General features: G+C 40.6%; 1 protein-coding gene across 3 annotated transcripts; it reads right to left on the minus strand.

Annotated features, from left to right (window-relative positions):
- Positions 1-51: 51 nt before the first annotated feature.
- Positions 52-16,665, minus strand: snx13 (sorting nexin 13). Of its 3 annotated transcripts, none has more exons than XM_056741456.1 (26): positions 16,510-16,665; positions 10,990-11,102; positions 10,456-10,558; positions 10,095-10,184; positions 9,361-9,482; positions 8,961-9,082; positions 8,753-8,857; positions 7,923-8,011; positions 7,471-7,554; positions 7,127-7,265; positions 6,869-6,957; positions 6,393-6,492; positions 6,117-6,313; positions 5,890-5,994; positions 5,678-5,810; positions 5,555-5,592; positions 5,408-5,477; positions 4,953-5,095; positions 4,764-4,871; positions 4,571-4,681; positions 3,614-3,775; positions 3,336-3,407; positions 3,083-3,228; positions 2,924-2,992; positions 2,732-2,844; positions 52-2,645 (listed from the first exon to the last, which is right to left on the minus strand). In XM_056741456.1, the coding sequence occupies exons 1-26, from the start codon at positions 16,519-16,521 to the stop codon at positions 2,413-2,415; spliced, it is 2,868 nt and encodes a 955-aa protein (XP_056597434.1). In that variant the 5' UTR covers positions 16,522-16,665; the 3' UTR covers positions 52-2,412. The 3 variants fall into 3 exon arrangements, with proteins under 3 accessions (XP_056597434.1, XP_056597433.1, XP_056597435.1); XM_056741455.1 differs by having other exon boundaries at positions 4,953-5,128; XM_056741457.1 differs by lacking the exon at positions 3,614-3,775 and having other exon boundaries at positions 4,953-5,128.
- Between the last annotated feature and the right edge of the window lie 465 nt (positions 16,666-17,130).

Consider the following 17,130-nt stretch of genomic DNA (forward strand, 5'->3'; position numbering starts at 1 on the left):
AGACAAAAGAAAGAATGATGCATAAGACAGATTCAATGACAACACTCCGAATAGGGCAGTGAGTTGGAGTTAATTTTATTAGTGTTATATTGAGTTAAGCTGCTCAAAATGAATGTTTTAGAAGCGTAATGCAAACACTCTACTCCAGCATAGAGTCCATTTTCAGTCCATTAAAACGAGCGTGACGTTCAAATTGACTGAAAAATAAGAAAATATATAATTGACAGTACAATTAGGCACACGGCTGACACGTACTATACATCAATATGCACAATTCATTTTCATAGATTCATATGTACGGGGATTTTGAAATCAAAAACATTCATAACAACCATTGAGTGAAGATAACTTGTGCGCCACAACTGTGCTGTCGTGGATAAAAATGAGCAGTGTCTCTTTAAGAGAGGCCTTGTGTGATCACAAATTTGTAAAACAGCCAATCACAGCAAACAACTGCCATGAAATTAAGAGAGAACAGATAAGATCTTAAAACACATCTGAATGAAGAATGTAAGTGCAAAATATCAGCTCAAGTCTGAACTGGCGTCAATCTTTGATCTGATGAGTTCTCAGTGCTAACCAGGTGTGTGAAACCTGTCAAAGACACATAACAAAACAAAGAAAACAATATATTTGTGCAGAAGAAAATGAAGCCTATAACACTCTGATTCTGTATTGTGCGAAAATGTTATTTGTTTTAGCAAAATTGAGGAGAAAATGTTTCAACCGTAAATAAATACACCATGGTACAATGTAATAAAATGTATCTTTTGCTCATAATGGCAATTTAGAGGAAAATGTCAGATAATAGTCAAAATGCAGTAAATCCATATGTCTTAAAGCAGGCTTCATTTTCTTGATGCAAAATATTGTTTGGGGTAAAACAGGCCAAAATGAAATTTAAGGGGCAAACAGATCCAGTGAGCTAAAAAAGTGTAGAAACATCACATCAAGTGTGATTGAAGCGGGAGTTGTGGATCTGTGTGCCCTTAAACCTCACAAACGTTGACCTCTGCACATCCAACACAAGTGTTCTGTGTCTTTGCATGTTTGATCTTAAATGTGCTTTCACTCTTTCCTAAAACATATATTGGAGTGACGAAATGTTAAAAACAAACATCCCCGACGTACAGATAAAAGCCAGACTTATAAAACAAGTCCTTCACATAAAGCCATTTACACAAAGGAATGTTACATGGTTTCAGGAGCAGTAGAGTTTCGTGTGGTTTTCAGATTCAGTTTTAAAATTCTGTACTCAAATATACTTGAAAATGATTCCATATAGGATTAGATAACATGTATTAAACCAAACAAAACAAAACAAAAATATTGCACAAAAACAGATTACATATTCCCCGATTGAAGGTCAGATAAGATTTGGACGACTGTGAATATCTTTAGTGTGTTTGAAGGGAAAGCTACGTCTGACACACACCTGATGATGTTCAATTTAAGGCTGAATCTATATCTCACACTGAAACAGTCTTAGGCATCACACATTTGCAGTTTAGTGCTACACTCGCTATTCTAAAATAAGTTTTGTTTTAAAAATAAACACAAGAACACGACCCTCCGTTCAATCGAGTTTTAAAAACAGAACCCGCACAAACTCACGAGAGACAGGTCCATTCTCTTTAAATCATATCTCCATATGGCATGAATTCCACACGGGACCTGAACGTCCGAGACAGCCATGCATATGATTGGTTGTGTGCATTAATAGAATAACTGATATGTCTGGTGGGGCTCTTTGAGGATATTTATGTAATGTTTTACGCATGTATGAGCACAAGGCTGACCAATGAGATGCGTGACCCCACCCACAACGTGCCACTGATTGGCTGGCAGGAGAACTTCTTTAATGAGAAGCGTGTCTTCATTATCAACGCATTTCTGACGTCTCTTCACACCGCCTCTTGATTCTCAGACGGGCCTGTGATGATGAGTGTTTTAAGGTGCATAGATCGGTTCGGTCGGATCTCCTTTATCTTACAGTATTCACGATGAGGTGTGTCTGACCAAATACAATAGAAACCAAAAGAAGCCAAAAATAAAGAACATCTGTTCACAGAAACGGTATCTACACAGTGTCATCCAAACATCGGACGGGAAAAACAAGCCAACCCAACAGCAAACGAAAACATTTCGGTCTTTCGTAGCGGTACGGGAGAGCCGTGTTTGACCCGGACGGTTCGAGATGATTAAATGAATCCTCTAATGCTACGGCCGTGTGGCTACAGTGCTTTTATTCCCGAACGTACAGGACAGGAGGCACTAAGAGAGGGCATGTGTTCAAGCAGCAACCGCAGAACCCAGTGTGGTGCGGAGCACTGCACACGCCCTCCCCGCACCCTGCTGACGGCCCGACTCCTGACCCTATGCAGCGCTGAGGCGGATAGAAGCGGCCGTCTGTCACCTCTTCTGCAAGCTGCGGATTTTCTTTGAGTACTTGAGCACGCGTGGCGAGCGGGAGTGCAGCTTCACGAAGAGCTCGGGAAACTTGTGCTGCGGGAACAGCACTTCCAGGAAGCCCTCGATAAAGACGTAGACCAGCCGGCGGTTCAGCGGCTGGTGCTGGAACATGTCGAAGACACGCAGGATGCCCTTTCGACTGGTGTCCGCCCCGATGATGTGCTTCAACTCGTCTGATTGCCAAAGAGAGAAAGAGAAGAGAGGTTTGTGTGTGCTGAACCTAAAACCTTTCGTATGAGGATTCTGGAGGTCGGTCTACCTGGCATGATACCCAACAGTGTGGTCTTAGCTGCGACTCTGGTCCTCATGCGGGTGTTTGTCTCTCTGCGGGGCGGAGTCTCCGCCAGAATCCCGTTAGGCCAGTAGGAGTCTCTGTAGGGTCACAAAACCAGGGTCAGAAGCACGACCAGATATGAGAGCATAAACCGAAGGCATAGAAAAAAAATATCACCTGAATCTCTTCACGTAATCGGCCACCTGCTCCGGCGAGGTCATGTTGTCCACGTGGTCCACGATTTTCCTGAAACAGAGAAGATACTAACCAGGATTAAGATGATTGCACTCAGGGGTGAAGAACAGGAAGGAGGAGGTGTGCACATGAGCGCCACACCTGTTGATAGTGTCTCCATGTGTGGCTTTGATGAGCTGCTGTAGAAGGTTTTTGATGTTCCTCCTCAGCCACTGATTTCTCTCCTTCAGGTCGAACACCTCATCCATCAGCAACAGCATTACCCTCAGAGGAATATTGTCATCCACCTGCACATCCAGGACACTCGATCACACATGTCTCCAGACTTTAACACTTAGCGCTATAGTACGTTCAAAATAAAAAAGTGAGCGCAGTAGTTAGAGAGATGACTTACATTGTCGTCCAGCTGTGCGGAGACGCGGCAGTGTTCAGGATCAATGTTTGGTTTCGGGATTAAAGGAGGCACCTGTAAAACACGTCAAGTGACATGAAATAGAAGATGAAACATCATAAAGTGCAAAACAACCTCACACACCACACCTGCCTTTCAAGGACACAAAACTCAAATAAAATGCCAACATGTGAAGCTTCACATTTTCCCCAGTGCGCTGGTCTCTGTGAAGGTGGACAAACGAAACAACAGATCGGGCCGAAGCTCCAGACGTGCTCTACCTTAAATATGGATTGTTTAATGTCCTGGCCAAGTTTCTCGGACATGCGGCCCATATCAGCCGAGACTTTGGATGCTCCCTCGGCCAGGCTGTCCGGCAGGGACTTCACGGCATTGGACACGTTCCGCATGGAGCTCCGGAGGGGATTCACAAACGTGTCCATCTGTCCGAGTTCAGAGAACACGACACATTTAAAAAAAACTGACTAATCCAACCGTCTGTTTGTCTGTCCGGCTATCTATCAAGTGGGTGACGGGGAACTCAAGACTAGTTTGTTAGAGAAGCACTGTATGCGGTTGCTAACGGTTCACACATCTGGGGATTAGGACCGCACGGCACTCTGGGAAAGAGATTTGCAGATTTAAAAAGGACTAAAATCTGGGGAATAGGGCTGGGTAATAAATCAAACATATACAATACAATATAATATGATGGGAAAATAAAATAAATTTGATTTAAATGTTTTTTTTTTAAATGATGACTTGAAGAAAAATCTTTTCAGGCTAAGAGCTCAAGAAGCCGTTTGAAAAATGAATAGAAAACATTCCTGTAACTTCTACACAAGCAGTCTGACTACACTGAAGATTGTCAAAGTTTTCATTTATTTTAGATTATTTTAAACTACATACTTCCCATTGTTATTCCAAAAGTTTTGGTGAGTTCACTTTTCTAGATAAGTGACTTTTTAATGGTAGTATATGTAAATTCTGCTGAAAAATATTGTTGTTTATTTTTTGCTATTTCTTCATTTTGATATTTTAAACATCTACTGGGCAACAATGGCTGTTTAGTTAAAAAACGACTACAGATTAAATACATTAAAAAAGTATATGTCTGAAAGAGATGAAAAATAAATACGTAAACCATATCGTGCAAGTCTACTGGCCATGACATCAGAAATGCACCATGATGAAACAGATCCTCTAGAGCACATGAGACTGCATGTGTTGTTTCTCACCTTGCGTGCAAAGTCTCCTTTGCCCCTGCTGTAGGCTTTATTTTCCAGGAAGTCATAGACGTTTGGCATCAGGATGGGACAAGCCTTCAGAATCTCTGGATTCAGCAGTAGCTAGAAGACAAGCTGAAGTCTCAGCACATCTGGACCTTCACAGCACCTGAACCTTCAAAATCAACAGCTCATTCTGACCCACCTGTAGATACGCGTTCAGATCTTTCTTTCTCTTCTCTAAGAACTCTCTGTCCATGTTGTTGAAGGTCTTTTTGCCTGGAAGCTTGAGAATCGGCGCAAGGCTCTCGAACTGAAGACAGTCAGGGAAGTTCAGCGAATTGTGAAAAATGTTATAACTTAAAATTGAAACATTCGTCCTTGGTTCTCTCACCTGCTCTATGATGCGCATGTGGAAGTTGTGAAAATCGCTATAGCGCCGGTACGTCTTCCAGGTGTCCTCGCTGCCGTCTGAGTTCTTGCGCGCGACGGTGATGGTGTAGAGCGCGTACGTCTTCCCGTGATCGTTGCACACGCCTGCCATAGGAAGGTGGTTTAGAAAAGTGTCAGCTATAGAGCACCGGTGGAGGAAACGTAAGCCGTGGAAATGACGGCGTCAATGGGCGGAACAGAACACAGGAGCGAGACGGCAGAGAGAGGATGACAGGCCACGGAGGGATGAGGGGAGAAAATATGAACGTAAGAAAACAGAAATAAAAGAGATGGAACGATAGTGTCACAGTAAAGAAAAGAAATGTGCTTTAAAATAAAGAGAGTTTGAGATGTGATGACTGGAGCAGAGAGGAGCTGCACGCACACAGAACACATCTACCATGGTTCTGGACATACCTGTGTCAGAGATGAAGGCGTGCAGCTGAACAGATTCATCAATGCTTCCACTGCTGAGATCATCTAATGACTGCGAAACAGACACGCGTATCACAAACAATCCAGCTCAACATCACTGAAGAATATGAACAGCATCGGTTGACTCACTAAGTTAATGCTGCCTGTTGGAGAACCGTTGAATGATTCTGGAAGGACAGAGAAGAAGAGATAAATGAGAACACTAGAATAGACTCGTCGTTGTTGTTCATGGAAGAGCAGGTGTCCTCTCACCTCCGTCTCCATCATCAGAACCTCTGAAGCTGGGTTCCTTCAGCATGTCCAGTTCGGCCAGCATACGCACATACAGAGGATGTTGCTTAAACTTTGGGTAATATCTGTCATCCCTCAACATCATATCATACACCTGAAAAACAAACAGACGCGTGTCGTTTTGGATGAATTTAGGAAAATACACAAATCACGACACAGCATTGCGTCTTTACTTTTCTCTGGATCTCATCGAATATCTCCGGTGTGGGATCTTCTTTGTTGAGTTTTTGAGCCAGTCGTGCTACAGCTGCATCGTCCACCTGCACCCTGGGTGAAGCCTGTTTGGAGAGACCACCTGTCAATCTATGACGACACGAATTTGCCACACCCACCATCATCATGACTTTAAGGGGCGGGTGATTCTTAAATAAATCGATGACAGTGACAGACAAGCTCTTACCTTCTCAGACAGGTACTGATCATATACACCCACCGCAGCGGCTCTCAGCAGTCCTTTGGTTGTCTGGTTGCTTTGACTCTGTCCGTCTCTCTGACTGCTCTGTAAGACCTCCAGCTGCTGCTGGGCTGTGACCCGATACCCCTCCACCGTCAGCCAGAAGAACAGAACCGGCTGACCGCCCATATACTGCATGTAGTCTAGAGATGGAGAGAGAGAGAGAGGGAGGGATGAGCTATTGTTGTATTTAATAGGGAATTTGGACAGGTCCTGACTCACCCATGAAGAACTGAAGTGCTATGTTATGAACTAAGATGTGCTCCAGCGGGATCACGCATAACTTCCCAAAATTAGCTGCAAGTTTTAAAGTATCGACATCCTGTGTGGCAAAAACAAATGACAATCAAATGTAAGTCTTAGCATTACAAATTTAAGACAGGGTTAGAAGTTTTTCTAAAAAGGTTTGAGAAAGCTGAATCAGGCCGAGAACCAAAACATACTTGTAGCCAATCAGCGGCAAGGGGCGTGTCTACAAGCTTGACATTGCTTACCCCGCCTTTAAGTATTTTAAGAACAGTTTTCTTTTCATTTAATTTCCAATTCATTTAACACTATCTTCACATTAATTATATAAAAGTAACACAATCAATGAATGTATTTGTTAATTGCGATGTCTCTGATTGATATCCCTAGTAAGAATGAGCATTTTGGAATGAATCTTTTGTGGTTGTCATAAATAAAAGGTGTTTGTTTACCTTCCCCGATTTTAGTCGTTGTATTCGTGTTTCACAGATTTTCTTCACAAAGTTTAAACTGTTGATTTGATTTTTTATAACGTTAATATCTGTGGGTATAGATAGAGAGACAGAGAGAAGTGAAGAGTAAACAGTTTGTTATGCTGAAACCCTGAACTTACTCATCTTTTTCCAAAATAAACCCCATAATTCAATGCAGTGTGTTTATTACCAAACCATACATTAGTCTCTTATAGGAATGTGTGTGTGTGTGTGTACCGTCTCCAGCAGTGTCCAGAGATCGCAGGTACTGAAGCTCCTCCAGGACTTTGTCTTTGACGGCCTCCAGCTCAAAGACTTTGTCTGTCAGCTTTAAAATGTTCAAGAAGGCCTCGTAGTTACAGCTGGAGTCATGGATCTGCACAAACACACACAAAAACACACAATCTTGGAAACCATGGATAATATCAGGGGAAACAGCAAGACTGTTCTAGCTCTTCTCAAAGAGTTTGATGTCACAACTCTGCATATTAAAATATAGAACAATTTCAGACACCTATAAATAAGATCCTGTTACCACAGTCACAGTAAGTTTGTTTAAAGGCAGAAAGAGCCGGTCTCACCATCCAGATGATGAACTGATTGATGTAATCGGGGTCACTCAGCTGGTTTATTAAGGGCAGCAGAACTCCTCGGGCCAGAACTTCCTACAGGACATCAAGAGTTTATCAGTTCATTTCATTCAGTTTACACAACCTGAGGTGAAGATCTGATCGTGATGTTTCAAGCAGTAAACCTGTCCAAACCATGGATAAGAACACAGTACATTTGTCTTCTTTATGTACATTGTGCCTCAAGTGTCTTATAAAACGTTACAGGTTAAAGAAAAGTTAGCTCTACCAACCGCATCTTAAGTACATGGTCGGTTACTCCTTAAAATGGATCATATAGATTTCTAGTAATACAATGAATATATCAGACTGTATTTTAAGAGTAATCTAGAAAACACAACACATAGAGAATATGAAAATACCACACAGACTTTGTCGGGTTGGAGTACATGCGGTGTTGTTACCTTGAGTAAATATCTCATGTTCTTGTTGTGGAAATCTCCAGGAGGTAGTAACAGATAGAGCAGCACTTCACAGAGGTCTCGCAGGTAACCTGCAGCAAACACACAAGTTACAGTCAAGAGAACATGCAGAAGTTTAAAGTCCCAATGAAATTAAAAATGACAATTCTTATTTTTCATGAAATATTGCAGCGTTTACAGTAAATAGCTTATCAATGTGGGTCATTTTCTTTTAAAATAAAAGTTATCTACATTCATAATCTTCAGTTAAAATCTGAAAATGCACTTCCGTCCTGAAATGAAGTAAATTAGACGGCTTGGGCGGAGCACCCGTTAACTCCTCCCCCTCAACTGTCAGTCCGCTGCCAGTTCCATTTCAAAATGCGACGGCTGTTTTTATACATCCAATCCAATCGCAGTGAAACACGCAAGGCACGCCCACTCCTTTGAAATTGTTCTTCACTAGGAAATGATTCAGAATACGGAGGTAAAAAACGATCTTAGCTTCCGGTTCTAGGGGACTTTAAATTAAAGATGTAAAATTTTATGACATGCTGTCATCAGTGGCGTATGGATGTCTGCAATAAGTGAATGATGCTGGAATGCAGACATTCAGCTTTGTGTTGATGTGTGTGTGTGAAGACATCTTTCTTGTCAAAGCAATGTCTTTGTTTTCTTCTTGTATGTGTCAATCTGTGTTCTCAGACGGGGTGAGTCTGTGTGTTTTGTTACTGACGCAAGACAAAAAAAGATCAGCCCTGAAAAGGCATGGAAGTACAAATGTCCTCCAATTGATTTTCAACACAATGTTCCTCTAATCTCTTTTGTCTTACCTTCCTCGTCTTTGCGGGACGTGCACACCACGTCTCTACAAACGCTCCTCTCCATTTCCACCTCTGCTTCAAAAAACGAGTCTATCAACTCTTCTGCTGCATCACCTACAAACACACACAGATAACACACACACACATCAGAGGTCTCAGTGAAAACTAAGGCAATCTACAGATGAAGCGTGCAACTAAAAGAGGAGATGATAGTTACGTTGTTTCTGATCTTCTCTCTCGTTCAGTTTCTCCTGAGCTTTCCTGAAAACACGCAGGTGAGTCGCAAAATCATCCACCAGTCTGGTAGTGAAATACGGCTGCCAGTCCACTTCTTTAGATCTGAGGAAAGATCGAGTGCACAATGAATCATGGGAAGTGTCCTCGAGAAAACATCGTCTTTCTCTGATTCAGCATTCATATCTTGTTTATTAAACGCGTTAAGCAAAACAAAGTTACAGGCAAGATTTCCATAAACGTTACTAAAACAAAGTTTTCCACACAAGCAATTGAATCCCTTCAAACATTTGATTCATGAAACAGTGACAATTATGAATCAACTGACTTACTCTTTTGCAGAATTAACAGTCAAATAAAAATTTTCTTTCCAGGCGTCTCACCTGGTGGAGAACTGTACGAGAGCGTTCTGAACCGTCTGTCTGATCTCCAGGAGAAACGTCTCGTCGTCACTTAGTGTGTAATACCAGTACTGAATGTAGTCTCTCAAAGCAAACTGGATCACCTGATAAACCACATAAACCACATCGATTGAGAGAGAGACAGAGAGGAGGGGGGAGTGAGAAACAAAGACTGAGAGTAGAGAAAGTAAGAGACAGTGTGTGTATGAGAGAGATGAGAGACATAGTCAGAAAAGGGTCAAACCTGTGCTCTTTATTTCTTGGCACGTGTACAATAACACTCGACTTGAACCCTAAATAGCTGTAGACACAGACTGACAAGAACAGAACTCTGAAACTAGCTGACTGTTTCCTTAAATGTAACCACGCAAGAAAGTCTGGTAAACGACTTCATACTACAGTACAAAGTGTGAGATCCGTTTCAAACAGACCATGAAGTGAGGAAGGGTTATGACATCATCATTAACATGTGTGTTATGTAGAATGTCAGTCAGACTCGAGTGTGACTCAATGAGCATGTGAAAGCAGTTACGGCAATAAAGCCAAAGTGAATGTCATGTGCTCTTCAGTATTATGAAACCAACACTTCAGCTGAAACTCTCAAACTAGCTGATGTAGCGTCTTGCATTCAGCCGAGCTACCGTATAGTTTCCACAAAAGCATTGCTCTGTGCGTTCAGCTGCTAATCTGTCTGCCGATTCGTTTAGCTGATGTACCTGCTGCAGTGGTTCATCTATAATATTAGATCCAGTTAAACGCCGGTCAATCTTAATTGGTTTGGACTCCAATTTCATCTCTTCTGAAACCTACAGACCAAAAACAAACGGTTCTTTAAAAACATGTACATGAAAATGAAACGATTGCATTTAAACAGAATAGTTCATAACACTATTATAACTTGCTGTAAAACTCTTTTGCAGACACAACCAATGAATCATTGAATGATTTACAATAACTCCTGCTGAATATTCACTTTCACTCTGACGTTTGTCATATTACATCACTTACACACACTGTGAATATTCAGAAAACAGACATCACAGACAGAAGATCTGTCTGGAGGGAGTGTTTGCTTACCTTGAGTATGGCCGTCTGCGTGGACGGCAGGTAGGAGTGTTCACACCTTTCCAGGTGCTTCTCGGAGTTTGTCTTTCCAAATAAAAGAAGCACTACAAAACCCCTGAAGAGAGAGATTTTATCATCAAACTACAGCATCAACAGGTGTCACAGTGAGGAAAGTTTACAGAGATCATCTCGAGAGTAAAAATATATCATTCATTTATGAAACATGAGCACAGAACAAACTTTAACTAACTCTAACATAAATTTTCGTATTCATTAAAAAGTTCTTATTTTCAAAATGTTTGTTGGTACGAAAGAAATTTACACCTGCTCCATACCACGTGTAAGTGATGCGTAGCTGTAATTAATAGGCAGGCTGTTTACGAATGATAGGAATTCATGAACACACACAACTTTTACTACGAAATCTGATGTTTACGAAGTTTTCGGGAAGGTCTGTTTTACGCACAAATGACTCGGAATGTAATCATATTTACAAATGTTTCATGAATGAGGCCCCATGTACATATAATAACTGTTTCCATTTACCCGCAAATAAAGCAGAGGACGTAGAAGGCCAGATAAAAGATGGCAAAGGGTCCGAATGAGATGAGGAAGAGCACGACACCCAAACTCCCCCATCCCCAGACAGACAGACTGGCCTGAAACACACAAGAGACGGGAAGGTAAATAACATCATAACATATCCATGACATTATTTATACCACAAGTTATTACACTAACAATACTGTCTTGATGACAAATTAACCAGAAATAAAAAAATACAACAACATTTACTTGAACAGACTGTTTGTATTTACTCTTAATGTACAGGAAATGTTTGTGTTCAAAAGAGTTACCGTATACCCGGCTGATCAATTAATGCATTCCACTAAACAGACTTCACGTCGATCCCCAACAGCCTTCTTTCCATTAACCTCATATTAAATATAGTGTCAGGCCTAATACAAGGTCTAATGTCTTCCACCAAACTGGCCAATGTTTTTTCTAACCAAAGGCACCGTCTTCTGTGTGAGTGTTAATTTAACACTTACTCTTCATCATCATCATCATCATCATAATCAGAGCCCACACAGATGTTCCACATTTCATTTTTTGCAGTGGCATACAAGCTGTATTTTAATTTACAAGTATGTGGGAATCAAACCCATGACCTTGGTGTTGCTATCACAGTGAGCTACCGGTCGTGCTACAGACACAACACGACAAATGAAAAATGAAGATAGAGATGGTGAACATGAATGTTTCCAGTGGACAGCTTTCCTGTTTTTGCCAGGACAGGAAACACAGTGAACCGGTCTGCGGCCTCCCTTCCTTACACACACGTTTCTAATCTGAAGGTCTGAGGTATACATTTCTCTGCATACGTGTTTAAAATAAACATGTCATCAACACACAAAAACACGCTGACACGTAGAGAAATAAAATATTTTGACAGTTTGGTTGTTTGAAACCACATGCCAGTCGAGTCTTCGACCTCCAACTACACTTCGAGGCCGTTTGTATGTGTGTTTTAAGATGTCATGCAAATGTCACAAATTATGAACAGGATCACTTTACAGGCCCTTTTTTGAGCTGACCTCACGTTATCTGGCTTGGTCTGTGACTTCAACGCCACAATGGTCCTAACCTTGACCCTGCTGACCTGACCCTTGCTAAATCAAGCTGTGTGTTTTATTCATGACATCTGTGGAAAATCAATGGATTTAGTCAAAGAGAAGAATGAATGATCTTCTCTGGGAGCTGCTTTAACGTTCTAGAGGTCTACAATGCATGTGTGTGTAATATAATGGGAGGGAAAGACAAACACGTCTTTATATGGCTGCTGTGTCAGAGGATTGCAGATGGCAGAGTATTCCAGCTAATAAAACGAACACAACCCACTGAACACTCCAGTTTATCTCAACATGATACTGTTGAATTTCCTTGTTTGTGCTGTTTGTGGAGATAAGCATCACTGTACTATTGCATATTACTCAGAACATCTAACAAAAGATTTGCAACTTTCTAAAAACCTCTTCAGATTGGTTGTGACCTTGTGAAATGACTGACATTTCTTGACAGTTTATTGATTTAGAAAAACAGACTTCTTAAACAGGTGACACATTCAAGCAAAACCAAATTCACATATTTTTTTAATCGATTACATGCAGCATAAACACATTCGATTGGTGCCCCTGCTAGAGAGAATGCAAACACATATTAACCTGACACACTACTTGGAGTAAAAAAGAAAAATGATCTGTGAGTTTATGTGCATCACGTTTGAAGAAATGTACGTAATTCATCCATGATCCAAGCATATGTATAACTGCTATAAAATGTTGTGTTTTAGTCTCTCATCATCACCAAACAAACCGCTAAGGAAGATAAAAGCCAATTATGATCCAAGACGGATTAAAAAACTAAATCTGTTGCATTCATCATCAAACACTGAAAAACACGACAAGCGTTTTAGCGTTAACATGTTTACATACCCGAGCATACGAGTTCAAAAATCACCAGGAAGACATGCCTGCAAAATTATAGATATTCTGAACTCCAAAAAAACCCTCATTCATCATATCTCAAGAGTAAGAGACCAGTATCTGTTCACTAAGTTGTAGCTCAGCATTCTTTTTGTAGCATCCAGAAAGAAAAAACCTATAGCACATAACACAAAACCAAAATTAATTCTCTTAACACTGCAGTGCCTGTTATACTTGCATGTAATCAAACAGGGTTTATATCAGCCTAAACTGGGGATGTTTACGGAAAATGATCCTCACGTAAAGCAAGAAGAACTGATAAAGCTTGACAGTGACCGTGAACTGGGGTGAGCGTATAAACTGATAACAAACGGCAGGTGCTAAAGATTTCCAATGTAATATCACACAGAACATATCAGAGTGACAGCGTTTCATTCAAGCTGATCACAAAAATCTATATTAAGACAAGCGTAAACACCACAAGCTTGATTACAACATTCAAAGAAGGGCTGTCAATAGATTAACATTTTTAATCGCGATTAATCGCACGCGTAATGTGAAATTACACATACACTATTTACTTTAGTAATGTCAATCCATAAAACAATTAACTAACTAATCACACACAGCTTTTATGTTTAAAAATATGCTTTAACATTCTTATCACTTCACATTTTATCTCCAAAGGAATGTAGAAACAACACATTTCTTTAACAGCATCATTTTATGAATGAAGCACAACATTCTAATGTTATTCGCCTTGCAACTGAATTCTTTATTAATATATATATATATTTTCTATTAATCAAACCCATTATAATAAGTGTGGCCTGTCTAACAGGTAGGAAATATACAGAAAACTAATAAAGTTCTCAAACACTTTACGGTAAATACATGAAAAACAGAAAAATCCTCATTAAAGCTACAAAATCACATTGATTTCTTCATTCTCTTTCGTGTTTTGTTCATTCAAGCACAAAGGGAAGTTAATACTGGTGCACTGTCTGACAGATTCTGATGCAGCCTTTGGCTCATGAGTTCACCAGACGGGACCACTGTCACATTGAGCCGTGTTCCACAGCCAGAAGCTGTCAATATATACTGGATGTGTCAATACAACCATTTCAAATCATACCTAAATAGTTTAAAGGCCTTTATATGAATAAGAGCGTGATTATACAATGTAAAGCTAGACAATCATGACAGAAAAACGGATGTTGCGGTAATGGCGTTAAATATTTTTTACATGTTAATCTGAAATTATTAATCACATGCCTTAACGTTGACAGTCCTAATATTTACTTATATACCTAATATATACTTACATCGCATTATACTTTACATCTGTTTTTAAGTATGTGCAATCCCTGGGCTAGAACCCATGACCTTGGCGTTGTTAGCGCCAGGCTCTAACCACTGAGCCACGGGAAATATATAGTGCATGCATGAGTTCGAGTATGGTGAAAAGGAAATTAAGTTAGTTTTTTTGTAATTAAGGTAGTTTTTCAAGCGTTCTGACTCCTCCATAGATTGCAACGAAACCAATCTTCTAAGCGCCTAAAGATCGTAAAATTGTCCACACGACTCCGGTGGTCCAGTATAAATGAATATAATGCGACAAAGATACTTTTTGTGCGCAACACAAACAAAAATAACAACTATAATCAAAAACTTCCTGATTTGAGTGTTAGTTTACAGCGCGCGTAACCGAGAGCCACACAACAGTGCATCTGGTGACAGAGTCCGGAGCATGTTTGGGCAGAACGCACATGCTTCACACGATGCTGACACCGGATGCATGGTCATGTGGCTCGTGTGTTTGGTTGCGTTGCAATCAATGGAGGAGTCAGAAAGCTTTCGAAACTAACCTAATTTGAATTCTGTGGAAAAACAGAGGTCCTAGGGATGTAAAACTACATGAGGGTGTGTAATTAATGGAAGAATTCAAATTTTAGGTCGGAGTTCCCCTTTAAGATATACACAGCTAATTAACACCCCATAACCTGAAGCTTTATTATCCCCCTTATCATATAATAAGATTGACATCTCTAACAGGCGGAAAACATGGCAGACTGTGCATCACGCTGGGATGGTCCGAGCACACGCAGGTGAACCGAGCTACTGGTGTCGTGTCTCAACTTGATAACCACCAGTAGTCAAATGCTGACCATTTACAGCAAGAAACTGTTTTGCATTCCTCTACTGAAAGCATATAATACAAGAACTCTGCATACTTCGATGCATTCACGCCTACTCCTGCAAGGTGGAGTGCCAGCAAAACAAAAGAAAGTAATACACAAATAGTCAAACAAAAGGACAGCCTGTTTTGCGTGTCATTTTTAAACCAGCGCTGCGTGATCAACACAGGAGTGGCTCTTATTTACCACAAATACAATTCAAATTAAATATAAAATGAAGATTTTTCATAACACATCACGACGAACTGCTGTAGGGACAATAAAAAACATTTATTTAAATCAAAAATTAACAAGTCCTGAAAAGCAAAAGCAGAATGAATGTGTATTGCTATTGCAGCATAGACATGTGTTAATGTTCTTATGGTGGGTCAGGTGACTTAAAGAGGATTTACATCACCCACCTGTTACCAGGTGACAACATACGACCTCAGAGTTAACAATACAATCAAACTTCTAACAAATACAACATATATTAGTTTCAGCCATGACACATGCACTTATGAATCGATTTGGAAACTTTCCAAGCGTTTCATGGTCCCTTACAGCCAAACAGGTGCTCTTCCCTTTATATATTTTATCTTTATGTAAATATATGATCAGAGGCTGAAAAAATCAGATGCTATTCTATAGAACACAAGGTTAGGAAAAATGAATAGAGAAATAAAGAACTAACTACATTTTAAAGTCATACAGTTGTAGTATCAGACACGAAACAACCAGCTTTTTGATCTGAACTACACCGTTCACACAGATATCATGTCCCATTCAGGTTAAACCAGGTGTGATCATGTGAATCCCGGTTTATATAAACCGTCTGTTATCAACTTTATGATTTTATGAAGAGTTTTCATTTGTTTAATCATTCATCCAGCAAACTACACTACGTCTCTAATGGCTTGAATTAAATTGACACACGAAGCATCTTTATCTGACAACAGGTTTCAAACACACATGCCATGTATCATGTGTCATTTTCCAGCAGTTCACAACCATGACATGCTAAAACACGCAGACAACACACAGAAACCCACGACCTCCACTTACACGCAGCTCTCACACACACACACACACACACACACAACGCACGTAAACACATATATGATGTGAATGGACACACAGCTGATGTTAGCTGGGCTAGCTGAAGACTTGCTGTCACAGCTCAGAAACGTCTAATCTCTTCGTATTAGCGACTGTAATCCCACACCGAACCCGAGCAGTGTGTGTGTAAGTGTGTGTTTGTGCGAGTGTGTTTTACCGCGTGTGTTTTATTCAGTTAACGTTACCTGCTCAGGTGATTTACGGCTAAGCTAACACCAGCTCAACATACACAATACATGAACACACAAGACAGTCAACCCCCTGAGGGGAAAATGGCGCCTTACCTCTGCAAACATTATTTAAAACGTAAAAACGAAGGCCGCTTTGTTTATCCCCGCCACATTTTTAACGTTTTTGTTTCTTCTCTTGCGTTTACAAACTGAGGCGCATCAGGACTGCGCGCGCCCTCCGTGCAGCCGCCATGAGCGCGAGCTCGTCAAAGAATCTCCGTGCGAAACTAGGGAACGCACCCCCGATGCAATTCCGAGAGACTGGTCACGTGATAAAATGACCTCATCTGATTGGTTCGCATTGCCAAATGGCCCGGATGAATCATATGTCTACTGGATGAGTAGCTTCAAAGCTAAGGAGTTCGCTAAGTTATCTAGAGCGATGTTATTTATTGAAAATGGTGTATACGTGGCATATACACATTTTTTATTTGAATAACTGACACTTAAGCATTTAATACATTTGTCCTGGAAAGACATCCCTCATTCATACTTAATTGCGTGATATTTGATGTAAGCACTGAAGCGCTTTGAGCTGTTGCTCAGCTACTTCATGAGTGACGGTGTAGAGTGGGCATACTAGTTCAAACGTGTGCATGGCGTTACCTGTGGCGCACCTCGGGATTGGTCAGCGTATGTTGACGCACCTTTCTTCCCAAGGTTATTGTGCGTATT

This window comes from Triplophysa dalaica, chromosome 25, assembly GCF_015846415.1.
Source record: "Triplophysa dalaica isolate WHDGS20190420 chromosome 25, ASM1584641v1, whole genome shotgun sequence".
NCBI classification, from domain to species: domain Eukaryota; kingdom Metazoa; phylum Chordata; class Actinopteri; order Cypriniformes; family Nemacheilidae; genus Triplophysa; species Triplophysa dalaica.

Bases quoted from the DNA above. Each gene is read 5' to 3' on its own strand.
- snx13 (XM_056741455.1), bottom strand. The intron at 10,185-10,455 runs GTAAGCAAACAC...TTTGGTCTGTAG, and splicing joins CGCAGACGGCCATACTCAAG to GTTTCAGAAGAGATGAAATT. The intron at 4,682-4,763 runs GTGGGTCAGAAT...CTTGTCTTCTAG, and splicing joins ATCTGAACGCGTATCTACAG to CTACTGCTGAATCCAGAGAT.